General features: G+C 41.0%; 1 protein-coding gene across 1 annotated transcript; it reads left to right on the top strand.

The window, feature by feature from the left end:
• Positions 1-9,400: 9,400 nt before the first annotated feature.
• xkr8.S (X-linked Kx blood group related 8 S homeolog) lies at positions 9,401-16,805 on the top strand. Its single transcript, XM_018249478.2, has 3 exons — positions 9,401-10,354; positions 15,318-15,523; positions 15,799-16,805. The coding sequence occupies exons 1-3, from the start codon at positions 9,555-9,557 to the stop codon at positions 16,476-16,478; spliced, it is 1,686 nt and encodes a 561-aa protein (XP_018104967.1). The 5' UTR covers positions 9,401-9,554; the 3' UTR covers positions 16,479-16,805.
• The last annotated feature ends 5,929 nt before the right edge of the window (positions 16,806-22,734 follow it).

The following is a 22,734-nucleotide window of genomic DNA, read 5'->3' as shown; positions in this document are numbered from 1 at the left end:
ACAGAATACTGGAAGATTCTGGGAGCTGTTATCCAGAAACCTGTTATTCAGAAACCTCAGAAGTACGGAAAGGCCATCTCCCATAGACTCCATTTTATCCAAATAATCTAAATATTTAAAAAATGATTCCTTTTTTCTCTGTAATAATAAATCACTACCTTGTAATTGCTCCAAACTGAGATATAATGAATCCTTATTGAAAGCAAAACCAACCTACTTGTTTATTTAATGTTTTCATGATTTTTTTGTAAACTTGTATGAAGTTCAAAATTACGGAAAGATCAGTTATCCGGAAAACCCCAGGTCAAAAGCATTCTGGAGGTCCAATACCAATATCAGATTGTATATAATCTCTCCATGTAACACATTTATGTGGGCCTCAGCAGAAATATAAGTGAAAGGGGTCCTAGCCTCACTCATTCAGACTTGGGTCCAAATAAATGGATTCATCTAGTCATAGAGCTTTCAAAAATATTGCACTTTCTAACTCTAGAGTTATTTTTTACACAAGGAATGCTTTAATTTAATAGGAGGAAAAAAAAGTATTAACACCCCCACCTGTGTGTTTGGATCACCTGCAATAAACAACCCCCACATATAATCCGATCCCTCCGGTTAGCCATGCACTAAGCACTGATAATCTGTATTTAACCATTCATATCTCTTTCCTAAGGTCAATTAGGTGAAAGGGGAACAGAGCCAACCAAAAACCATTGCATTGCACACTACAAATATAAAGCAGGTTGACAGCATGACTCCATCTGCCAGTTGTAAGCGACTGTAAGCCTAGTGTCCCACTGTAACTGTATAAATACTGTATATTCCCCTTAGTGTCTTTTAGTTACAGGAGATGTTAAACTAGCAACCCCAACTGATACTCCATGCTATCAGGGAGATAATTTTATATTTTGTACCTTCTTGTGAGATTTCTGCTGCTGGCCACCAGGTGGGCTCTGACACTCTATCCCAGCACTTATTCCATTGGCGCAAATATAGAAGGGGCAGACCTGCACTGCACATGAAATCAGACAAAGGGGTCCTGCCTTTGTTTCATATTTAATTAGACTGACTTGTTTGAGCCATTGTCCAAGAAAAATAGATCTGTCCAGTGGCGTAACTAGATGTTACTGGGCCCCACAGCAAATTAATTTTAGGGCCCCAAACATATACAGGGGTTGTCCTGTTTTACCAAAATGTATTGAAATTGTATATGAATTTGAGCCTCATGGGGCCCCCTATACCTCCTGGGCCCCCTGCAGCCGCAGGGTCTGCTTCCTCTGTAGTTACGCCCCTGGATCTGTCCATTCCTCCTTACGATATCAGACAACATCTAACCCTAACCCTGGAATGATTTCCTCTCATTTTGCCCATAATAAGTTCAGCCTTATACAGGGTATCATTTATTCCACTGGGATTGAGGTACAGAACATTCCTTAGTATCTTATATGAAAGGTTATGGCCCTGTCAGTGACGTAACTAGAGGGGGGCGGGCCCTGGCGCGGTACACACTGCCGGGCCCCCTGCCCCCCTCCGTACACCCAGAACCGCCCGGGAATCATGCGCGTGAGCTGCCGGGGGGGCCCTGAGGGGGTGCGGGCCCTGGCCCAATCGCACCTCCTGCTCCCCCAGTAGTTACGCCACTGTTGCTGTTTTGCTTCTCCCCAAACTGTTATTGCTGTGTGCCAAGTGACAGATTGGGCCAGTGATCTGGAAATCAATTCATGATGAGGCCACAGGTTTAACTGGGCCAACAATTACATCATAATTGGCACTATATTATAAATTATGAGGGGTTATTTTCTCCGGAAAAAAAGAGGGGACATGATTATTCTTTACAAGTATATTAGAGGACATTATAGACAAGTAGCAGGTGATCTTCCCATAAAAAGGATCCCCGCACCAGAGGCCACCCCTTTAGACTAGATCAGGGATCCCAAACCTTTAGAACCTGTGAGCAACATTCAGAAGTAAAGGGAGTTGGGGAGCAACACTAGCATGAAAAATGTTCCTGGGGTGCCAAATAATTGCTGTTATTGGCCATTTGGTAGCCCTATGTGGATTGTCAACCTACATGAGGCTCTGTTTGGCAGTACAACTGGTTTTTATGCAACCAAAACTTGCCTTCAAGCCTGGAATTCAAAAATAAGCACCTGCTTTGAGGCCACTGGGAGCAACATCCAAGGGGTTGAAGAACAAAATGTTGCTCACTAGCTACTGGTTGGGGTTCACTGGACTAGAGGAAAATAACTTTCATTGAAGCAACGTAGGTGGTGCTTCACAGTGTGGACAGTGAGGTTGTGGAATGCACTGCCGGGTCACCCGGGTGATGTTGTGATGGCTGATTCTGTTAAGAATGGCTTGGATGATTTTGTGGACAGACATAATATCATAGGCGATTGTGATACTAAAGTCTACAATTAATGTAGATATAGGTATTTACAGTTTATGTGTTTGGAGGGTCGGTGTGAGTGTGTGCATGTACATGCGTTGGGCTTCATTTAGACTTAGAGAGTTGAACTTGATGGACTTTTTTCAACCCAACTTAACTATGTAACTATGTCCCCACAGATGCTTAGCACTTCTTTATCATCCTCAAGACACAGAGAGCAGAGATCTTATAAATTTGAGGTATTTGTAAAAAAAACTCGAATTTTTCCGAGTTTAAGGAGCAGATTTATCAAGGGTCAAATTTTGAGTTTATGGAAGTTTCTAAAAACTCCCATCAACTCAAAATTCTAAAAAAAAAAACAACCAATTGAAATTTATTACATAAATCAAATTTTCTAAAAATGGGTGAATAGGATCGAGTTGCAAATTCGAATCGACTATTTTCACCAAAAAAAAAAAATCAAAAGTCCACCAAATAACTCCAAATTGATTGTAGGAGTTGGCTAAAACACCAATTCGCCAGGTTTTAGATGGCAAATAGTCAAATCAGAATCAAATTTGGACTATTCCCTAGTCGAATTACACTACAATAAACTCAAAATTCAAATTTAAAATTTCTAATTTTCAATTCGACCCTTCATAAATCTGCCCCTAATTGTTAGTAAATTAGCCAAATTCGTGGATGAGAGTTAGGTCTGGTAAAATATGGAAAAAAGAGTTTTTATCTATTCAACAAGCTAAAACAATATATTTACCAACAGAGAAATATTTTCCATTATCTGTATTCATTTTCTAAGATGCAAGGAGGGGCTGGAACAAAAAAGGTTGAAAAGCACTGGCTTAATGTGACATGAGTAACTTGCATCTACAGGAACCATTGGTAATTTTCAGTAGTGTAGATACCTTGGTAGAGTCAACTTCTATGAGCATATGTAGATTATAGGTGTGTTGATTTACATATCTAACAGTGTGAAGCCCTACAGTGCCCCCCATCAATTATTGTTATAAAAGTAGATTATATGTTTTTAAGAGTACATTAGGTTTTCCTATTCTAGGAAGAACCACTCATATTGTAAATGGCAAACATAAATAACAGTCACTCCATTGTTGCTTCTATTTTCCCTTCTAAAGTTAAAAACTGGGCATAAATTTTGGCAAAGTACTTTTGTTTTCTTTTGATGTCTACTTTCTAGTGTGAAAAGAGGCCATAAACTGCTGGAGGTACCAGTGATCAAGCAAATGCTCAAATTTGCTAGAGATGTAACAGGTAATTGAGTTTTTTCTATTTCTACCCTTGCAAAAAAAAAAAAAAATGAACACAAACAAAAACAGTAAACCCAAGTATCTTCAAGGTGCTTTATCAATTGTTAGTTATAAGTCAACAGCAACATATTTGCAAATTCACCCGCAGTTTTTCAGTGATATTCCAGACTTTGAAAAAGACCTCATGATATCATGGAGATTAATTTATTCACACAAAGATGTAAATCAAAGCACAGTGGACCCAAATATATCGTTTTAGGAGGGCTACCACTGATAACGGGGCATGTGCAGCTAATAACATACATCTGCTTATGAAAGTTATTTTGCAAATTTTTGTTCACTATCATCTTTGCATTTTGTTTATGTCCCATGTGTGACCAGGGAAGCCTAACTATATTAACTTTATGGGTAGGCACTTTCACTTGGAAGAGTAGGACTGAGTGCTGAAAAAACTATATGCCACAGTAGAAGTCACTTGTAAACATACACCCATGTGAGGGTGCTCTAAAATGGATACAATATAGAACCAAAATTGTCACCATTCACTAAGGTGCTTGCATCGAAAAATGTTCCTGCATTTCCAGATGGTCTACCTCTTTTGATGAATAGTGAGCACCAATAGACTAACTGACTGCGAGGAATGCCTAGAGACCTCTGCCACAATTTCCTTCCATCTCCTGGATGGATGGGCACGTCTTTCAGAGCAGGAAAAAATTTGTAGGCGCTCTGCCGGTCAGTCCATGTATTGCGGAGGCAAGGCCCACTTTGCCAAACATTGCCCATTGAAACAGGGATACTCCAGCTCCTTGGTAAGACAGGGGAGTCTTATCTTGGCGGAATTGAATCTGCTCCCTAAATTAACTCTCATAGAATCCTGCTTCCATTACAGATCCAACTGGCTTCAAGAACCATCAATGTAAAAACCTTTCTTGATTCAGGTGCAGCAGGGAACTTTATGGACTAATCTTTTGCATGAACGCTTGGGTCTTCCTCTTTTTCTGCTGGCCTCACCCTTGCAGATGCAGGTGATCGATGACAGACCACTGTCTACTGCTTACATCTCGAAAGACCACTAGGGAGTTATCTCTGACAGTTGTTTCTCTGCATAAGGAAAAGCTATCCTTCCTCAACATCAGTTGCCCCTTTGCTCCTGTGCACCTGGGATTACCTTGGCTTCACCTGCATAACCCTTCTATTGATTGGTCCTCTTCAAAAATCTCCCGTTGGGAGTCCCTATTGTCAAAAGAACTGTCTTCCTTCTAATGTTCTCCAGCACCTTACTCTTGCTTCTGTGGATAATTGTTACCTGCCTCTGATCTATCAAGATTTTGTAGATGTTTTCTGCAAAAGATCCGCTGAAACCCTGCCACCTCATTGTCCCTATAATTGCCCCATCAACCTACTTCTGGGTACCATGCCCCCTGGTGAAACCAAGGCTATGAAGGAATATATACAAGAGAACTTACAACATGGATTTACCATTCCATCTTCCTCTCCCGCAGGTGCTGGCTTCTTCTTTGTGGAGAAAAAAGATGTGAGTTTACACCCATGCATTGATTACCGGGGTTTTAATAAGGATTAATAAGATCACATCCAAGAATCACTATCCATTACCCCACATCTCTGAGTTTTTCGATCAGCTCAAGGGGTCTTGTCTCTTCACTAAACTCAATGTTTGGGGGCATATAATCTAAACCATATTTGAGAGGGCAACAAATGGAAGATAGCATTCAACTCCGAGATGGGCACTATGAATATTTAGTGATGCTCTTCAGTAATGTAGCTCTTTGTAATGTACCTGCCAGCTGGCATCTTCCAAGAGTGTGTGAATGATATCTTTTGATATCTGTTAGGACTAAGTGTTGTGGTGTACTTGGACGACATCTTAGTTTTCTCAAAAAACTTGAAAGAGCATCGGGTCCAGGTGCGGGAGGTTCTTTCTTGGCTTAGAAAATATTATCTTTATGCCAAGCTGGTGAAGTGCACCTTTGCGGTCCCCAAGATTCCCTTTCTGGGATATATCATCTCACAAGAAGGTTCTGAGATGGATCCAGTCAAGATTGCTGATATCCAAGATTGGTCTTCTCCCACCTGTACTAAGGCCATTTAGAGATTCATCAGATTCGCCAACTATTACAAGCAGTTTATTAAAGGGTTCTCTGCCTGTATTGCCCCTATTTTGGCCCTCATTAGAAAAGGGGGAAAATCTAATTGTTGGCCTCCACAAGCCCTTGAAACCTTTTGAATCTCTAAAGAAATCCTGCACCTGTGCCCCTGTCCTCAAACATCCTCCTACTCCAGTAATCATTGATGGTTAGCAGGAATATATGATCGAGAAAATTTTGGAGTTATCTTGGGGTTATCTGCGGTATCTGATTCAATGGAAAGGATTTGGATCAGAGGAATGTTCTTGGGTAAAACATTTAGGCATCCATGCCCCCGACTTTAACATCAGCTCCACAAACAGTTTCCTTTCAAGCCTGGTTTTTGTGGTCCAGTGACCCCCCAAGGGGCTGGGTACTGGGTACTCTTCTGCACTGCTTGAGAGATGTAGGAGCCCATGAAACTGCAGTGCTGTGGCGTCATTATGCCATCGCGTGACGCAGCACATCAACTTGCAGCAGCAGGGCACCCTAATTTGGTGCCAAATTTGAATTTAAATAAATTTCGAAGCCCTAGGATCCTTTTTTAAAAACTCAAACACTGAAATGCTTGACGACAGAAAATGCACCATCCGTTGACTTAAACCAAAGCTTGCCGAGATTTTCCAACTGATAAATTTCAAAGATCTGGCAGCCACCTTATTTTATAAAGCTCAAGAACACATTCATACACTGTATAAACAACACGCATTTTATGGAGCTCAATAAAGACTTTCATTCATTTATCAGGTTTAATTGAAATTTAAAGCATAGCAGTGTAAGTGCAGTGCCAGCTTAGGGGCTTGTTTATTATGCTATGTAAACGGAAATTTGCCTGAAAAACGCTGTAAAAAGCTGTTTAAAATAAATGGCGAATTTATCAAGGTCAGGGCTGGAACTAGGGGTAGGCAGAGTAGGCACGTGCCTAGGGCGCAAAGCTAGGGAGGGCGCCAGGCACATACCTGCTCTGACGCCTACCCCATTGTCCGGTCCCATCTCTCCCCGACTGGCACGCATATATTTTTAGAATTGCGCTTCTGCGCATGTGCGCACAAAGTTTCGCGCATGCATACTCAGCCAGCGCCGTACCCGGCCAGATTGCCTAGGGCACCTGGCTGGGTTGGCCCGGCTCTGATCAAGGTGTGTGCTATTTTGCACCATGCGAACACCTGATTTGTAATTAAGTTCCAGCGGAAGTTGTCTGTAGGGGAGGGGTCCCCAAACTTTTTTACACGTGAGCCACATTAAATTCTAAAAAGTATAACACAAGAATGATAAATGTTTCTGGAGATGCAGTGGCATAACCAGATGTCACTGGGACCCATAGTAAATTCAATTTAGTGTCCCAAAAGATTGGTAAATTGATATAGTGGGATTGCTCATTATTTAGTGCCTTACTGGGTCCCTTACACTCCTGGGCCCCCTGCAACCACAGGGTCTGCTTTCTCTGTAGCTACAACCCTGTGGGGATGCCACATAAGGACTGTGATTGGGTATTTGGCAGTCTCTATGTGGACTGGTAGCCTACAGGAGGCTCTGTTTGGCAATACATCTGATTTACCAGTTTTTAAGACACTGGGAGCAACATCCAAGGGGTTAGTAAGCATGTTGCTCACAAGCCACTGGTTGAGAATCAGTGCTGTAGGGCCTCCCCCACAACTCTATGTTTGGCTCTAAAGAACAGATGGAAGAAGGCAACTCAAACAACGTTATCATTTTCACACAGTAAAATATTTTATTGTGTAATTGTGAGCTCATCCTTGTAGAGATTGGTTCTTGACTTGCATGCCTTTTCCTTGATCATTAAACAAGTCTGTAGAAGGTTTGGGGGCTTCTACAACAAGGGGTGCAATTTCATTATGTAAACATGAGGGTTGTCAAATGTCTATGAATGTGGAATGGTCCTTCAAGAGTGGTCAGCTGCAGCCCAACTGAACAGATGTATAGTCCCACATGGCTTTCCTGACATCTCTAATCTTAAAGTGGCCATAGATGAGCAGATTTTAGCTGCCAATTTGGCACCTTGAGTCTGGTTGGCAGCTTAACTGCCTGTCTACGGGGCATTCTGAAGGGCCTCCCTCATATCTGGTCAAAAATTGGCCAGATTTTGATGGGGGGGGGGTTTAAAAATCCTCTCATAGCAAAGACCACATCTGATTGTTAATGTAGAGATACAAGGGGCCCATGATCTAGCTTTTTATCAATTATTTGTATCTTCTTTTATATTTATTGTTATATGTGTTTCTGGGCGTGGGTCTGGGCATGGGTGGGAACGATGCCTGCTGCCAGGTATTAGGCAGCCAGACAAAGCAAATGGTTGGTATACGCCCGAAATGCCCGCCACACGTGCTTTGTCTGACTCCATAGTCTTCTTCCAGGAGGAACTGTGTGTGACCAGACCCACGCCCAGCATAAAAATAATTTCTAAAAGTAAAATAAAAACAATTGAAAAAGCTATATGCCTCCCTAGGCTATATCCTATTCATTAATCTCCCCCAGAGTTGCCAGGTTGGCAGGTTTCTAGCAAAATTGGGCTAGTTTTAAAAGTTATTGGAAGGTTTAAAAATCCAAACCCGCCAATTAGTGATGTTTGGGCCGACCTAGTGCTCTTTCTGTGCAGGTGGCGAGCGGGTGCGGGTTGAGCTCTTCTCCTGCTCTCCCTGCCCACCACCATCAAATGTCGACTTCCGGGTTCTTCTTTTATTGAGGTTGCACCTGCTTGCCCCACCCCTTTTGTGATGTCATCAGCGGGACGGGTCTATAAAAGGAACCCGGAAGTCGGCTTGGGGGGGTTGTGGTGGTGGGAGGTCTGGTGACAGCGGGTGCGGGGAAATCCCGACTATAACTACTGCCAATATACAGATTTGGGATTGTTTTTAAAGTTGCCGTGGGTTGGGACTTTCAAAACCTGCTCAATTTTTTAATGCAAATTAAGCGTGCAAGCCGGCTACTGGGAAGCAGTGAGCAGATCAGGATAAGGAAATATAAGGATATTATAAGTTACAGAGGAGTTTCATGACCATATAAAAACACGAAGGCGAGTGTTTTTATACAGGTCATGGAACTCCAAACTTCTTATATCCTCATATTTTGCAACTGGGGGTACTTTATTTATTATAATACACAAGTTTCAGTGAGTCATGTGACAGAAATGACATCAGAACTCACCGTTTATAACTGATGACATCAGAACTCACCGTTTATAAGGATATAATTTACAAGATATTCATGGCTTTTGTGTATAATATGTCCATAAATATAGAAATCTGTCCCAACTTGAATGTAGAAAATTTTATGAAAAATTCCAGATACTTAATTGTTTTACTTTATACACTAATGCCCCTTTTTTCAGTGTACAGATTGGGCTACTTTTAAAATGGCTTTTGGCTAATTTTTTTGCTAGCCTTTGGCTGGTTTTGAAATATAAACCCGGCCACCCTGATCTGATGTGCCCTTTTCTGTAGGAAGAGAAAGTAAAGCACAATGAGACTGCTGATGTGTTTCCACAGCTCGGCTCTTCTTATCTCTGACTCTGTGGCGAATATCCAGCAAAACTTGAAGTGCTGGGACTGGGAGAGCCTTCCCATGAACTACACAGACAGAACGAAAGTGATATGTGCGCAGCCAGTAGCAACTCTATTGCCCAATAATGTGAGCAGGGAGGCGTCTTTACAGTAAGCCGGGCCTGTAAATCTCCTCCCCCGCCGCTAGTACTCTTGGTGCAACCTCCGGGCCGGGCTGCTGGGAGCTCAGGAGCTCGGGATGTCGGCGTGTTGCCCGCCACGGTACCGGCTGCTGGACTTGGTGTTCGCACTGTTAGGGACATTGACTTTCCTGCTGGACCTGGGCTCCGATGTGTGGGGGGCGCTGCAGTACTACAGAGACGGGCATGTGGCCTGGGCCGCTCTGCTACTCGGCTTCTATGGGATGGCCTCGCTCCTCCTGCAGATCCACAGCTGGGGCTGGTTCTGGGCCGATAGGCGCAGTGGCGACATTTGGGAACTTCCCTGCGATTCCAAATTGGGGGGCCCTAGTGAGCCGGAGACAGCCCGAAGTGGATGTACTTGGACTGGTGCTGACACGGGTCCGGCTCAGCCGAACGCACAGGAAAGTCCTAGTTGTGGGTACAGTGTCTCAGTCACGGAGCCGGACACTCAGTGGGCGGGAAATGGGCACACGGGGATGGAGAACCGTGGGGAAAACAAACTGAGTCCTAACACGCCTTGTCCAGAGAATGGTTGTCAAAGTGTCGCCGTCACAAGGGCTCCCCTATTAGCGGATGAGACCACCAAGCTCACTATTCCAGGGAAGTTCATCGCCTTTTATCATTTGTCTATGACGGCAAATGAGTGTTTATGTGGCTGCCAACAACACCACAATCTGATCGCTCCGCCGAGTGCGGATGAGTGCGCGACAGATAAAGAGGAGAGATGCCCAGAGGTTATTCATAAACACACCGGGGATTCTGAGCAACTTCTGCAGCACTTTTACACGTCTCGACATCTCTTCAGCCCTCCATGCCTTGCCCTCCTGCACCTGCTCCAGCTCGGCTACCCCCTCAGGTAAGGCCTGGACCTGCCAACTGTCCTGTTTTTAGAGGCACAGTCCCTCGTTTGTACCGGAAAGTCCCATTTTTCTCAGCACTGGACGGCCAGAAAAAGAAACAAAGTTTCTAACTTAATTGGCTTTTGGCAGAGAGCCCAGAACAGCCACAGCAGAAGATAAGATACTTTTGTAACAATTTCAAGATACGCAAATAAGTAATTGTAACAATATAAGATTACAGGTCCCTTGGGAAAAGTTAGACTCACAGCTAAAGCTGGCCATAGACGCACAGATCCTATTGTACGAATCAAGGATTCATACGATTTTAGGATTGTGTGTGGAGAGTGCCGACATCTATGTCTGGCGGAGATCGGTCGTTTGGTCGTAGGTTTGATTTTGTCCCGCCGGAGCCCATTGCACATCGTAATCGGATCGTTCAGCCATAAGGCCGAACGTTCAGATTACCCCGATATAGCACTCGCTAATGGCATATCAGGGTAAGATCCGTTCGTTTGGCGATGTCGCCAAACGAGCAGATCTTTGCGTCTATGGCCACCTTTAGGGTCAGGCCACACGAGCAGATTTGGGGAGATTTAGTCGACTGGTGACTAATCACCTCTTCTTCTGGGCGAACTGCCTTCTCGTCCGCTATAATGGGAAAGTCGCCTGCGCTAAAGCACACGTGGCGCTTTGTTTTCCAAAGTCGCCTGAAGTTGCCTCACAAGGAAACTTCAGAAAACTAAGCGCCGCGCGTGCTTTAGCGCAGTCGACTCTTCATTATAGCGGACGGGAAGGCAGTTTGGGGAGATTGTCACCCAGAAGAAAAGACGATTAGATGCCAGGCGACTCAATCTCCCCGAATCTGCTCCTATGGACTGACCCTTAAAGGCCAATTCACCTTCATTAGTAAAACTGTAATAACTGGGAAAAAAAACCCACAGAAATATGGTCAAAATTTCATAACCTGCCAAATTTTGTAAAATGAACATAGTAATTAGGGGGTGTGGCAACAAATATAGGCGTGGTCAAAAAAATTCACTGCGTTATGCGAGACAACTTTTTTGTCCCTCTTTTTTATTTCCAAAATGTTGGGAGGTAGTAGAATGAGGTAACATACAGGAATGGAATCCACACCTTCAGCTGGTGTTTTGTGACCCCTGCACTGATGTTGCTGCTGGACTTGTAAAGAGAAAATATATAAAGTAGTTTGGCGCAGTAATGGCACACAGTGTTCTGATACTGATGCTTCCATTGTGCCACCTTATTCTCTGTACAGTGAGGGGACAGCAGATTAAGGGAGTGACAATGACACGGCCTGAAGCAGGTAGTTATAGCACAAATACACTCCCACCTGGATTGGGATTTAAAATAAGCCCTGTCATTTCAGGTACACAGTGGCGTTCCTGTTTTTTTTTTGCCTTTCAGATGTTGCCCCCCACTCACACCAGGGGCATAACTTAAAAGGAAGCAGACCCTGCAGCTGGAGGGGTCCCAGGAGGTATAGGGGCACCACAAGGCCCTACTTAATGAGCAATTTCAAAATATATTGGTAAAACCCAACAACCTCTGGATATTTTGGGGGCCTTAAAATAAATTTGCTGTGGGGCCCAGCAACATCTAGTTATGCCACTGCCTCATACCGAGCACTTACTTTTTTGAGCGCCAGAGGGGGGGCATCGCTAGTGCAGAGAGCGAAGTTGGCACCATATTTAAAAATCCGAATTTTGGCTCTAAATTACAAGAAGCAGGTTTTTTTCCTGCCCCAGGTAATCTGCAGGCTGCTGACCAGTTTCTCAACTTACCTCCTGGCTGCAGTGCCCCTGACCCTCACTCCCCACACCGGCCCAATAAATAGTGAGTGTCTATGGCTATGTCTTCCATCTGCTGCTCTGGTATTTGCCAGAATCCACAGATTGCCAGTCTGCGCCTAAATACACAACTCTCCAAAAGGCTTTATTCAGATACTTATGTAGTCCTTCCTGTGTGTCTAGGGTTGCCACCTGGCCAGTATTTTACAGGCCTGACCAGGAAAAAAATTTATACTTGACCCCCAATGTTATCAATAGGGATAAAATATAAATATATAGGAAGGCTGGTATTCTCGTCTAAAAAAAAAAGTGGCAACCCTACCTGTGTCTAGCTTCCATTTGCAAAATAACACGGCAACAAACAAAATGCCGTGTATGAACAAACCCCACCCATGATAATTATTAAGCTGTGCCAAGAACCACTGAACCATGAATAAGCAGGAAAGTAGTTGGGTACATGTATCTGCTCAGCCACTATCAGAAGCACATGCAGTTCATCCCTTGTCACCCTTGTTTTGCAGGCGGGCTAGTCTGGTACACTTGAGGCCAGTGGTTGAGGGGATTCACTTTTGCAGAGAACAAAGGCTGACTGGCAAGAAGGGATGGAGGCAGTGTCAGACTGGGGTGTCCAGGGCCCACTTGGACCTACCGTGGTTTATTTTCCCTGGTGTCCCGCTGGCCTAGTCTGATCCTGGATGGAGGGGAGGACAGTTTTACCTGCCATAACTTAGCCATGTTACTGTATTGTGAGACTCAATAATGTTTCATATAAGTGTAACGCAGTATTCCAAAAAATGGGTTGCCACATGCAATTCATCATAACACAGAATGCAAATACAAGACACAGATACAAGAGAGTGCTCCTTTAATAAGTATAACCCATTGGATGAGAACTGTATGAACACACCGACGTGGTCCTTGCCCAATGGGATTTTCAAACCTGTTCGATATGTATCAGTCGAGGTGGCAGTCCCAATTGCCCCATGCATGGACCAATAAGTTGCCACCTCACTCTGGATGAGCCATTTCAGCAGCCTGTGTATGGGCCGGCTTGGGCTACTGCCAGATGGGGCCGATTGTTGTCCTGCATACAAACACAGATATACAATCAATCTGTCGGCTGTAAAATGTATTTTAAAGTAAACCAGTTCATGGGTGTATTCATAGTGTGTTCACTTTCATCTCCTGTTAGTAACCACACCCACTGAGCAGGTTTAAGGAAACAAGTGAATTACTACGTATATTGGATTTTTGTTCAGTATTCAGCTGAATTTTTTTTATGGTGAATTAGGCATTTGTCCAAATCCATAAAATATGCATTCTATGCACCAGGACTATAAAAGGCTAGAGCCAAAACAAGTATGCATGCCTATGTTGTAGGGATGTACTGAACCCTGGAGGGATTCAGCCGAATCTTAAGAGCCTGGCTGAACCAAATCTGAAACCACATGACTTTGTGATGTGATTAAAGGGGATCTGGTTGTTAGGGTCCTAATTCACCTAGCAACCATGCATTGATTTGAATAAGAGACTAGAATGTGAAAAGAAAAGGGGCAGAACAGAAAGACGAGCAATGCAAAGTAGCAATAAAAATAAATGTGTAGCCTTACAGAGCATTTGTTTTTAGATGGGGTCAGTAACCCCTATTTCAAAGCTGGAAAGAGTCAGAAGACGAAGGCAAATAATTTAAAGGGGACCTGTCATCCTAAGAAATAATTCCAAATTATTTTCTATCATGTTAGTTGAGCAAAATAAAATTTACTTACACTACATTTATTATTTAAGTTTTGTTTCCTTCAGTCTTGGAATTAAACAATCACAGCAAGCAGGCAGCAGCCATTTTCTGGACACTGTTATTAAGACAAATTATGTATCGACTCAAAATCTTATGTATACACCAGAATGGGGGACCTAATGCCCATGCACAGTACCCTACCAATTTATAGAGTGTTTGGCGGAATGTGTGGAGAGCAGTAACATGCAGGAAGTGCTGAATAGAAAGTAAAAGTAATTGCCTGCCTCAGGCATAGAGGCGGGGCAGGCAATATTTGATTGACAACTCAGATATTTAAACACCTTTATAACAGGTGTAAATGCTTTAATGAAAAAAATAATTTGGGTTCCATGTTTAATTTGCAAATTACTTTTATTATACAGCCTTTTTATATGTAGGTGACAGGTGCACTTTAAAAACTATAAGAAATAAATAATGTAAACCAATTGAGAATCAGTTGCTTAGAATTGGCCATTCTATAACATACTAAAAGTTAACGTAAAGGTGAACCACTTCTTTAAGGAGAACAGATTTTTTTTTTGCATATGCAAATCAGGGTTTGGGATTCAGCAAAATCCTTCCTGAAAGATTTGGGGTGCTGTCAAATCCCCAAAAAATATGGATTCAGTGCATTTCTGCTATATTGGAGGATAAAAATGGAGTCTTAGACAAAACTAATGCTGAGGTGTTTGCAGGCCTTGATGATTGGATGGGGCATTTAACTATTACCCCAAGTGAACAGTTAAGCACAGCAGGCGGGACAGGTTCTGGGGTCTCGTCCCTCAGTACTGCTCTCTAAACTGTGCTGACTACATTGGTCTTTATTTTCTTTTTAGCTATTTTGAAAACCATGGGCTTTTTTTCTCCCCTTTGATACACATAAGTTAATTAGTCATATGTTACTTGAGAATCATGAGGCCATGTTGATAATACAGGTACAGAGGTCACAGATTTCATTTAATAGGTGGGGCAGAGTTCTCAGTAACAGCTGATATGTGGCAGTTATGAAAATAACAAGGATATTAAAGGGGAACTATTTTAAAATTAAAAATAAAACGGAATATGAGCTCCATCTAGCAAAAACAGGAAACTTTCTAAAAATTATTTAAAAAAAAAATCTGTAGTTTATTTAAAATAAAATCACATTCCCCTCTTTGCATCTATCCCTCTACATGTCGGTTATTTTGCAACACAGCGACTTGTTCCATTTTGTAAGATTTCCGTCACTTATTAATCATAAAGGGAATGCCCCCAGTCTGGCAGTGAAGTGCAAAAAGTGTGCCTTACTGTTAGATAATAGTACAAAGCACCACGTCACAGAATCTGTAAATTAAAATGAGTAGAAGTGGACAAAATGTTTATGAGCAGCGCCTGAATGTTTGTTTTCCTTCCACATAGGTGCATCCATTCTCTGGAGGTGGGGGCAACCGCATTCAGAAGCAGCGAGAACAATCCAGTTTATGAGAATTATCAGCAGTACGCCTACTTCCTTACTCACGATATCAGCATGATGAGGCTTATGGAGACCTTTTTGGAGAACACTCCTCAATTAATTTTGATTCTTTATATTGTCTTAGTCAGAGGCACAATATACCCTTTCCAGTGTGAGTATCTCTGGAAGCACAGTATTCCTCGTGCATACATATATTAATGCATGATCATGTATTTTCTTACTCGTATGAACAGCTTTGCATGATTGTATTTTAAAACCTTAAGCCCATGTGACCTATTCCGTTTATAATAATAATATATTATATTATGAGATAAAAAAAAGCGTCCCTGACCTCCTCCTACTGTCTAGTTTTATGAGTACATTTTTGAGCTGTTACTTTGTAGTCATGTCTCATCTCTAAACTCATATTATGACTTTATTTTCTAGATTTCAGCATTTCCATGTCATTTATCTCCATAAGCTGGGCCATTTTGGACTACCACCAGTCATTAAGGCACTACTTAAAAGAGAAGCAAAGTATGTCCATCCTGTCCTCAGTCATCTACTTTCTATGGAACTTGCTTCTCATCTTCTGCCGGATAGTTTGCATCACCCTGTTTATTTCAGTCTTTCATGAGTGGGTGGCTTTGCACTTTTTGCTGCTGTGGATAGCTTTCTTTTTGTGGGTGACCTGGCAAAGGACAGACTTCATGCAGAACAGGATATTGGAACAGTTCTACAGGGCTACGGTGTCAGTTATATTGTACTTCTCCTGGTTTAATATTGCTGATGGGAGAACATTATATCGATGCATTTTCTACTATTGCTTTATCATTACTGATTCTGCGATATTGTTCACATCTTGGATGAGTTTGAAGTTCCCATCTATTTTAGATGGATATGAAACATGTCTTCTGTGTGTGCTGGCAGTTGCTTTGCTTGTAGGTCTCCTGTTGAGAGTATTGTATTATATGTACCTCCACCCCAACATACAGAAGGAGAAGAAGGAGATGTATGATGAACCAGATGGAAGAATGAGTGATGCAAATGGCTACCGACTTCTAAAGAGTAAACCTGCAATGCTGAAGAATCCCAGAATTGTCCATTTATCTAGACATCTATATTGAGGGCCATGGTTGTAGTATAAATTCTGCTGCTTCTACACAGGATGACTGGAGTGAAATTGCTCTTGACGATGCAGACACAAACAACTGCAGATAAGCTGTGTAGTTTTATTGGGATGTGTACATTCAAACTAACTAAGAACCCTGCAGCTTGTCAAGGCCTTTAAAACACTTTTCAGCTTCACAACAGGCTCTATGTAGAGCAAGGGGTGCCCAAAAGTTAGATCGGGATCTATCAACAGACCTTTAGCTGGTGATCAGTAGATCTCAAGACTCTGTCCACAATCAGCTTGTCTAAATCACACTCCTGTTTCATGCTTTTTATTCAGATATTTATTATGTTAAGGTTACATAAGGAATAGTTGTTTGTTAAATATAGCAATATTAATTCTCTCATAAATCAATATTTTAAGGGGTTGTTCACCTTTAAATTAGTATGACGTAGAGATCGATAATCTGAGACAATTTTCAATTGGGTTTCATTTTTTATTATTTGTAGTTTTTGAGTTATTTAGCTTTTTATTAAGCGACTCTCCAGTTTCAGCAATCTGCTTGCTCGGGGCCAAATTACCCTAGTAACAATGCATTGATTTGAATAAGAGACTGGAATATGAATAGGAGAGGCCTGAATAGAAATATGAGATATAAAAAGTAGCAATAACAATACATTTGCAGCCTTACAGAGAGCATTTTTTTTAGATGGGGTCAGTGACCCTCATTTGAAAGCTGGAAAGATTCAGAAGAAGAAGGCAAATCAATCAAAAACAATAAAAAATAAATAACGAAGACCAATTGAAAAGTTGCTTAGAATTGGCCATTCTAGAACATACTAAAAGTTAACTTGAAGGGGAATCCATAGTAGATCATAATGGAACAACATCACTAAAAGTACAGGACAGTCAATGAAAATATGACCGCTCAAGACTCACCCCACCACAGCAAGTCCCTTCAATCAGCTCCGGGTGCTCAACCACCAGCGTTCCGGCTGTAATATGAATCCAAATAAGCAATGCAGGCAGCACTCCGGATGACTATGAGGTGGTTTATTGTAGCATATCGAGGTAACAACATCGCCTTACGCGTTTCGGGAAAACATTCCCTTAATCATAGACAAGACCTCTCATTAGTAAAGTAGGGGAACTCCTGATGTAGAGAGTGGACAATACAGAAGCTATTCCATCCAAAATAAAGGAGCAGGAAAGCTTCTCTAGTGGTTATGACTTCCCCAGGCCACTCATTTTTTACAGCTTGAATGAAGAGAACTGAAATTACCATGGTCCAGTTGGAGTAGGTTTTCTTCACCAAAAGCAGGTAAGATGACAGTACAGACTATGAGCTTCTGTTTACCTTGGCTCAATGTGAATGTGTTATGTAAGTTGTAAGACTAGGTGAGCAGCTGCAATGTCTTTAGTTAATCAGTTGCACTAGACTCCACTTGGGAACCTAACTCAGTGTACATCTGATTGTAGACCTGTGAGTGAATGCACAACTTATAACTCTGCTATTTTATTTGTACTTATGTGTGCAGTATTAATATTTGTGCCAAAGACACTTAAAAAAACCTGAATGTGCCTTAGAATTTGCACTAGGTCAGTTTATATAAGCTTCAGGTCAGACACATTTCTATATATGTAGATCTAGTTCATTCTTATTTGTACAAATTATCTAAGAAATTGTGATAGAGCAATATATATGAAGCAATGGCTTCCACATCTGACTGAAAAATACATACAAGCCCATGTCTTTGATTCCTATTTAAAGGGACAATACACCGTACTCTTTCACTTTTTTTTGTATGGGTATGGGATCAGTTATCCAGAAAGTTCCAAATTATGGAAAGGCAGTCTCCCATAGACTCCATTTTAATGAAAAACTTTAAAAATGATGTCCCTTTTTCTCTGTAATAATAAAAGAGAAAATATATGTCCCAAAACCCGTCAGTCGTTAAAAAAAATAAAGATTAATATTAGTACATACGGACCCCGGATGACCCACCTAGGGCCAAATGGGTTGAGCATGTACTAATTTTAAATGAGACCGTTACATTTTGGAGAGTTGTTGACCAGAAATGCTTTTTAGCAAGTACTATAAAGTTATGATAGTATTTTCACTTTTAAGTGCCAGAAACCTTTCATAGCAATGGAAATATTTAGTTGTAAAACAGTGCAGTTTCTTTGGAATAAAAAAATGGTATTATAGCATTATCACTCCTCATCCTAACAACCCTGCTTCCACAATTAGATCTTTGTAAGGGAGGTCTGCGTGAGCTTTATTTCTCCTTTAATGCCATATATTGTATAATCTACATCAGTACAAAATGGCTAAGTGTAAAATAACAAAGCTCTATGTCCAACATACGTAGTAATGAAAAACTGCTTGTGCAAACAAGCTCTCTGTTATATAGAGACCAAGAGGCACATTTATCAAGGGTCGAATTTTAAATTCAAGTTTTTTTTAAAAACTCCCATAAATTCAAAATTCGACTAGTTGATTTATAGAATCAAATGTTTTCAACTCGGATGAATTTAAACTACCCGAAAACTTGAATCTAATTCAATCAAACTCAATTCTAGTTTTTTCTCCAAATTTACTTAAACAGCAATTTGGCAGGTTTTAGGTGGCAAATAGTGAAATTCGAATTCTTAAAGGGCCAAAGTATGATAAATCTTGAAAATCGAACTCGAATTTTTTTAAAAAAAAAACAAAAAACAAAAACCTCAAATCAAGCTTGGATAACTACAAGAACTTCAGTTCGACCCTAAAAACCTCAAATCAAGCTTGGATAACTACAAGAACTTCAGTTCGACCCTAAAAACCTCAAATCAAGCTTGGATAACTACAAGAACTTCAGTTTGACCCTAAAAACCTCAAATCAAACTTGGATAACTACAAGAACTTCAATTCGACCCTTAATAAATCTGCCCCCAGGTGTCTCAGTCTCTGTTATATTTCTGAAATTGGCATGTCTTTAAAGTAACAAAACACATCTGTTTTCAACATTGGTTTTCTATTTATCTGGCTCCAGTTAAACAAAGGTGTATATTGTCCATATTTAAAGCATCTCACACACTGAAATGATGATACTCAGCATAATCTTTCTGTGCCAGTTCCTAGAAAAGAATTAATATTTGCATTTTACAGACACTTTATGAACAGCTAAATCCTAGAATATTAGAATACACCAGTGGTTTAATAAGATTTAAAGGACCAGTTATACCAAAGGATATACTTATTTATTTGCATTGCTTTTATTGTAGTGCAAGTGTGTCTAACTTCAGGCTTGTATGTAGCCTATATAGTGTTGGTCTTATTTTGTCTCTGCACAACATTTTTTAAAAGTCTAGAATTCTTGGCACATGATAAGTTATGTCCTCATACGTCGGGAATCTTGCCTACACACAGGAAAAATATAGTTTTAGAGGCACGCATTTTATATGAACAGTTTGCACAAGCCAGACTCCAATCATTACCTCAGAGCAGATAAATTATGCCTAATTAAAAAGAGAAAATTGTATATTTTTTATAGAAACTATAAAAGTTGCATTTTTTATAATAAAAGTGTTTGCATGATTCCAAGTTTGTCCTGGTTTCCTTTAGTTGTATTGCTGGCTTATTATTGCTCATGTTTTTTTACAGCGCTGCAACAAACTGCTGCTTTATAAATAAATAGAATGGAAACCATTGGTCTCTTTCCTCCAAGTCTGCTTCTGCTTTTTCAGTGATACATTGCTTATAAAATAATTTCTTTTATGATGTTACAAAGAGTTATAATAAAATATAGGTACGGTATCTAGAAATTGGAAAGCACCGGAATGCATTCATTTTTTAATGCTTCCCTTTTCCTTGTAATAAAAGTAACTACTTGATGTTAAAAGGGAAACTAAACACCCCCAAATAATGAACAATTGCTTAATGTTTTCTTTGCTTTTTTTTTTGGATGTTAATTTTCTGTTTTGCACCATTTTCATATTATCATCAATTTTTTTCTCTCAGTAGAACAGAGCAGCTAGGCTCAAGTCTTTACCCAGATCCTTAGCATTCCAGATATTTTCGTTTTCATGCCTATGCTGCTTAAAGGGGACCCGTCACCCAAAAAAATTATTCAAAATCCGATTTTATCACATTAGTCAAGAAAAATGAACTTTAATTACACAATATAAATTATTTGAATCTTGTTTCCTTCAGTCTGGGAATTCATAGTTATAGCAAGCAGGCAGGAGCCATTTTGTGGACACTGTTATTAGACAGAATCTTGATTGTGTTCCAGAATGGGGGACCCGATGTCCATCCCCATGCCCTGGCTCCACAACAGTGAAAAGAAAGGGGGAATGAGGGGAGAGCAGTGACATATAGGAAGTGCTGAACAGAAAGAGAAAGTAATGGTCTGCCCCTTAGGCATAGAGGAGGGGCAGACAATACTTTATTGACAGCTGAGATGTTTAAATGAGCTTACAACAGCTATGAATGCTTTAATAAAAAATAGAAATGGATTTCATGTTGAATTTGAAAAGGATTTTTATTATACAGCTTTGTGTGTCTGGGTGATAGGTCCACTTTAACTGCATTAAAATTCCAAAGTGTGCCCTATTTTGGTTAAAATTATGGTTAAGGCCAGTATCAGTCTCCTCCCCTGACGGAAATGCATGCATGACCATCTGTGCAGCGTCACATTGAGTATAAACTGCCTGTCACTTCTGGTACAGACAGATTTTAGCCTGAAAATGTCCACATGTATGTATGTTCCTTTGGAACAAGAGGGAGAACTGAAAGAGATTAAAATTCCCGATAGCCACTTATCTGGCGGGTTCGGGCAACCTTACTGCTCCTTTTGCAGGTCGCGACCTTAGACTGCCAGCTTCCTGTTTTATAGACTTGAGCCCATCCCTGCCCCTTTTGTGACATCGTCGGCGTGGGTCTATAAGTGGAATTGGGAAGTCAGTGACTAGTGATGTGCAGGATTGAGTTTTTGCCTAATACCTTGACCTTGAGGGTAGGCCACCTGCTTGGCTGTAAGAACAGTTCTTTGCTTTGCTGTGCTGTGAAGCAACATCTCTGTGCTCTCCCACCAATACTCATACATGTCATACGTCCTCATGTACAACTAAGTTTCTTGTTCTGACTGTGAGATCAGAATCCACAGAGCTTGTATCAAATACACAGGGGGGTTATTTATAAAGTTCGCAAATGGTTGCATTGCCCATGTTTTTTCCTGAATGCTAATATATTGCACTTCTCTGCCCGTCTTTCCGGTTTGTGCGAATTTGCATTGTGAATAAATTTTCGCAAATGTCACGCAAATGAGACGGGAGTTTGCACGAGCGCACCCAATGTGCGAGGCTGTTCTGCACGAAAATAGCGTTGACAGTAACTTAAATTTGTACTTGCAAAACTGTTTTGCTAATATTTTCTTCGCCACCAAAGTTGTGGCTTGGAGTGTGCGCATAAATATTCGCAATTTGCGTTTTTTTTTACATATTTATAAAGCTCAGATATTCGCATTGTATAAAAAAATTCTGTTTGCACCACACTTATTCAGCTTTATAAATGTAACCATTAGCAGAGCAAATATATTCACTTTGCAAACCAATCTGCCTTGCGCGAAGTTTATAAATGATCCCCACTATCTTTTCACCTCAAGTGATCTCCAGTTTCTTGAATTCCCACAACAGTTGTTGACAGCAACAGTAGAAATTAAGATGGAACACAGCCATTTTAACTTATATTGATTCATCCACAGATATCTGCGATTACAATTAGCTAACATCTGGTGTGAGCCTTTAAATCAGGGATCCCCAACTTTTTCTATCGTGAGCCACAATAAAATGTGAATAAAAGTTGGAGAGCAACACAATCAGGCAAAAAGTTCTTGGGGGTGCCAAATATGGGCTGTGATTGAAGGTCGGCTGCCCCCTATGAGGACTGCTTGACTACAGGAGGCTCTGTTTGGCAGTACAGATAGTGGATAGCTTCATCAATAAACCAGTAGCACTGGTGTTGTGTAATGGTGGATTGATGAGACATTGGCATGTTGGGTATTCTTTGTTCAGGCCAGTCATTAATGCAGAAAAGAACAGTACTCAGTATCTGCACGGGTATGACTGCTCTTCACAACCTCATGTCAAATACTGTCATTTTATTCCGACTGAGGACACAAAAAAAAGTTAGAAAGCCATTAAAATAGATGTAAACACTAAACCCTAACTCGCCATGAGAAACGAATATTTTTTGAATGTTGAAAGGAGTACAGAAAACTAATGAA

Source organism: Xenopus laevis, chromosome 2S, assembly GCF_017654675.1.
Source record: "Xenopus laevis strain J_2021 chromosome 2S, Xenopus_laevis_v10.1, whole genome shotgun sequence".
Classification (NCBI taxonomy): Eukaryota; Metazoa; Chordata; class Amphibia; order Anura; family Pipidae; genus Xenopus; species Xenopus laevis.
This window is presented reverse-complemented; position numbering and strand designations above follow the sequence as displayed.

What these genes read in the sequence shown, in the direction of transcription:
- xkr8.S (XM_018249478.2), top strand. Translation starts at nt 9,555, where the DNA reads ATGTCGGCGTGTTGCCCGCCACGGTACCGGCTGCTGGACTTGGTGTTC. An exon ending in CAGCTCGGCTACCCCCTCAG is followed by an intron (nt 10,355 to 15,317) that starts GTAAGGCCTGGA and finishes CCTTCCACATAG; the next exon opens with GTGCATCCATTCTCTGGAGG. An exon ending in CACAATATACCCTTTCCAGT is followed by an intron (nt 15,524 to 15,798) that starts GTGAGTATCTCT and finishes TTTATTTTCTAG; the next exon opens with ATTTCAGCATTTCCATGTCA.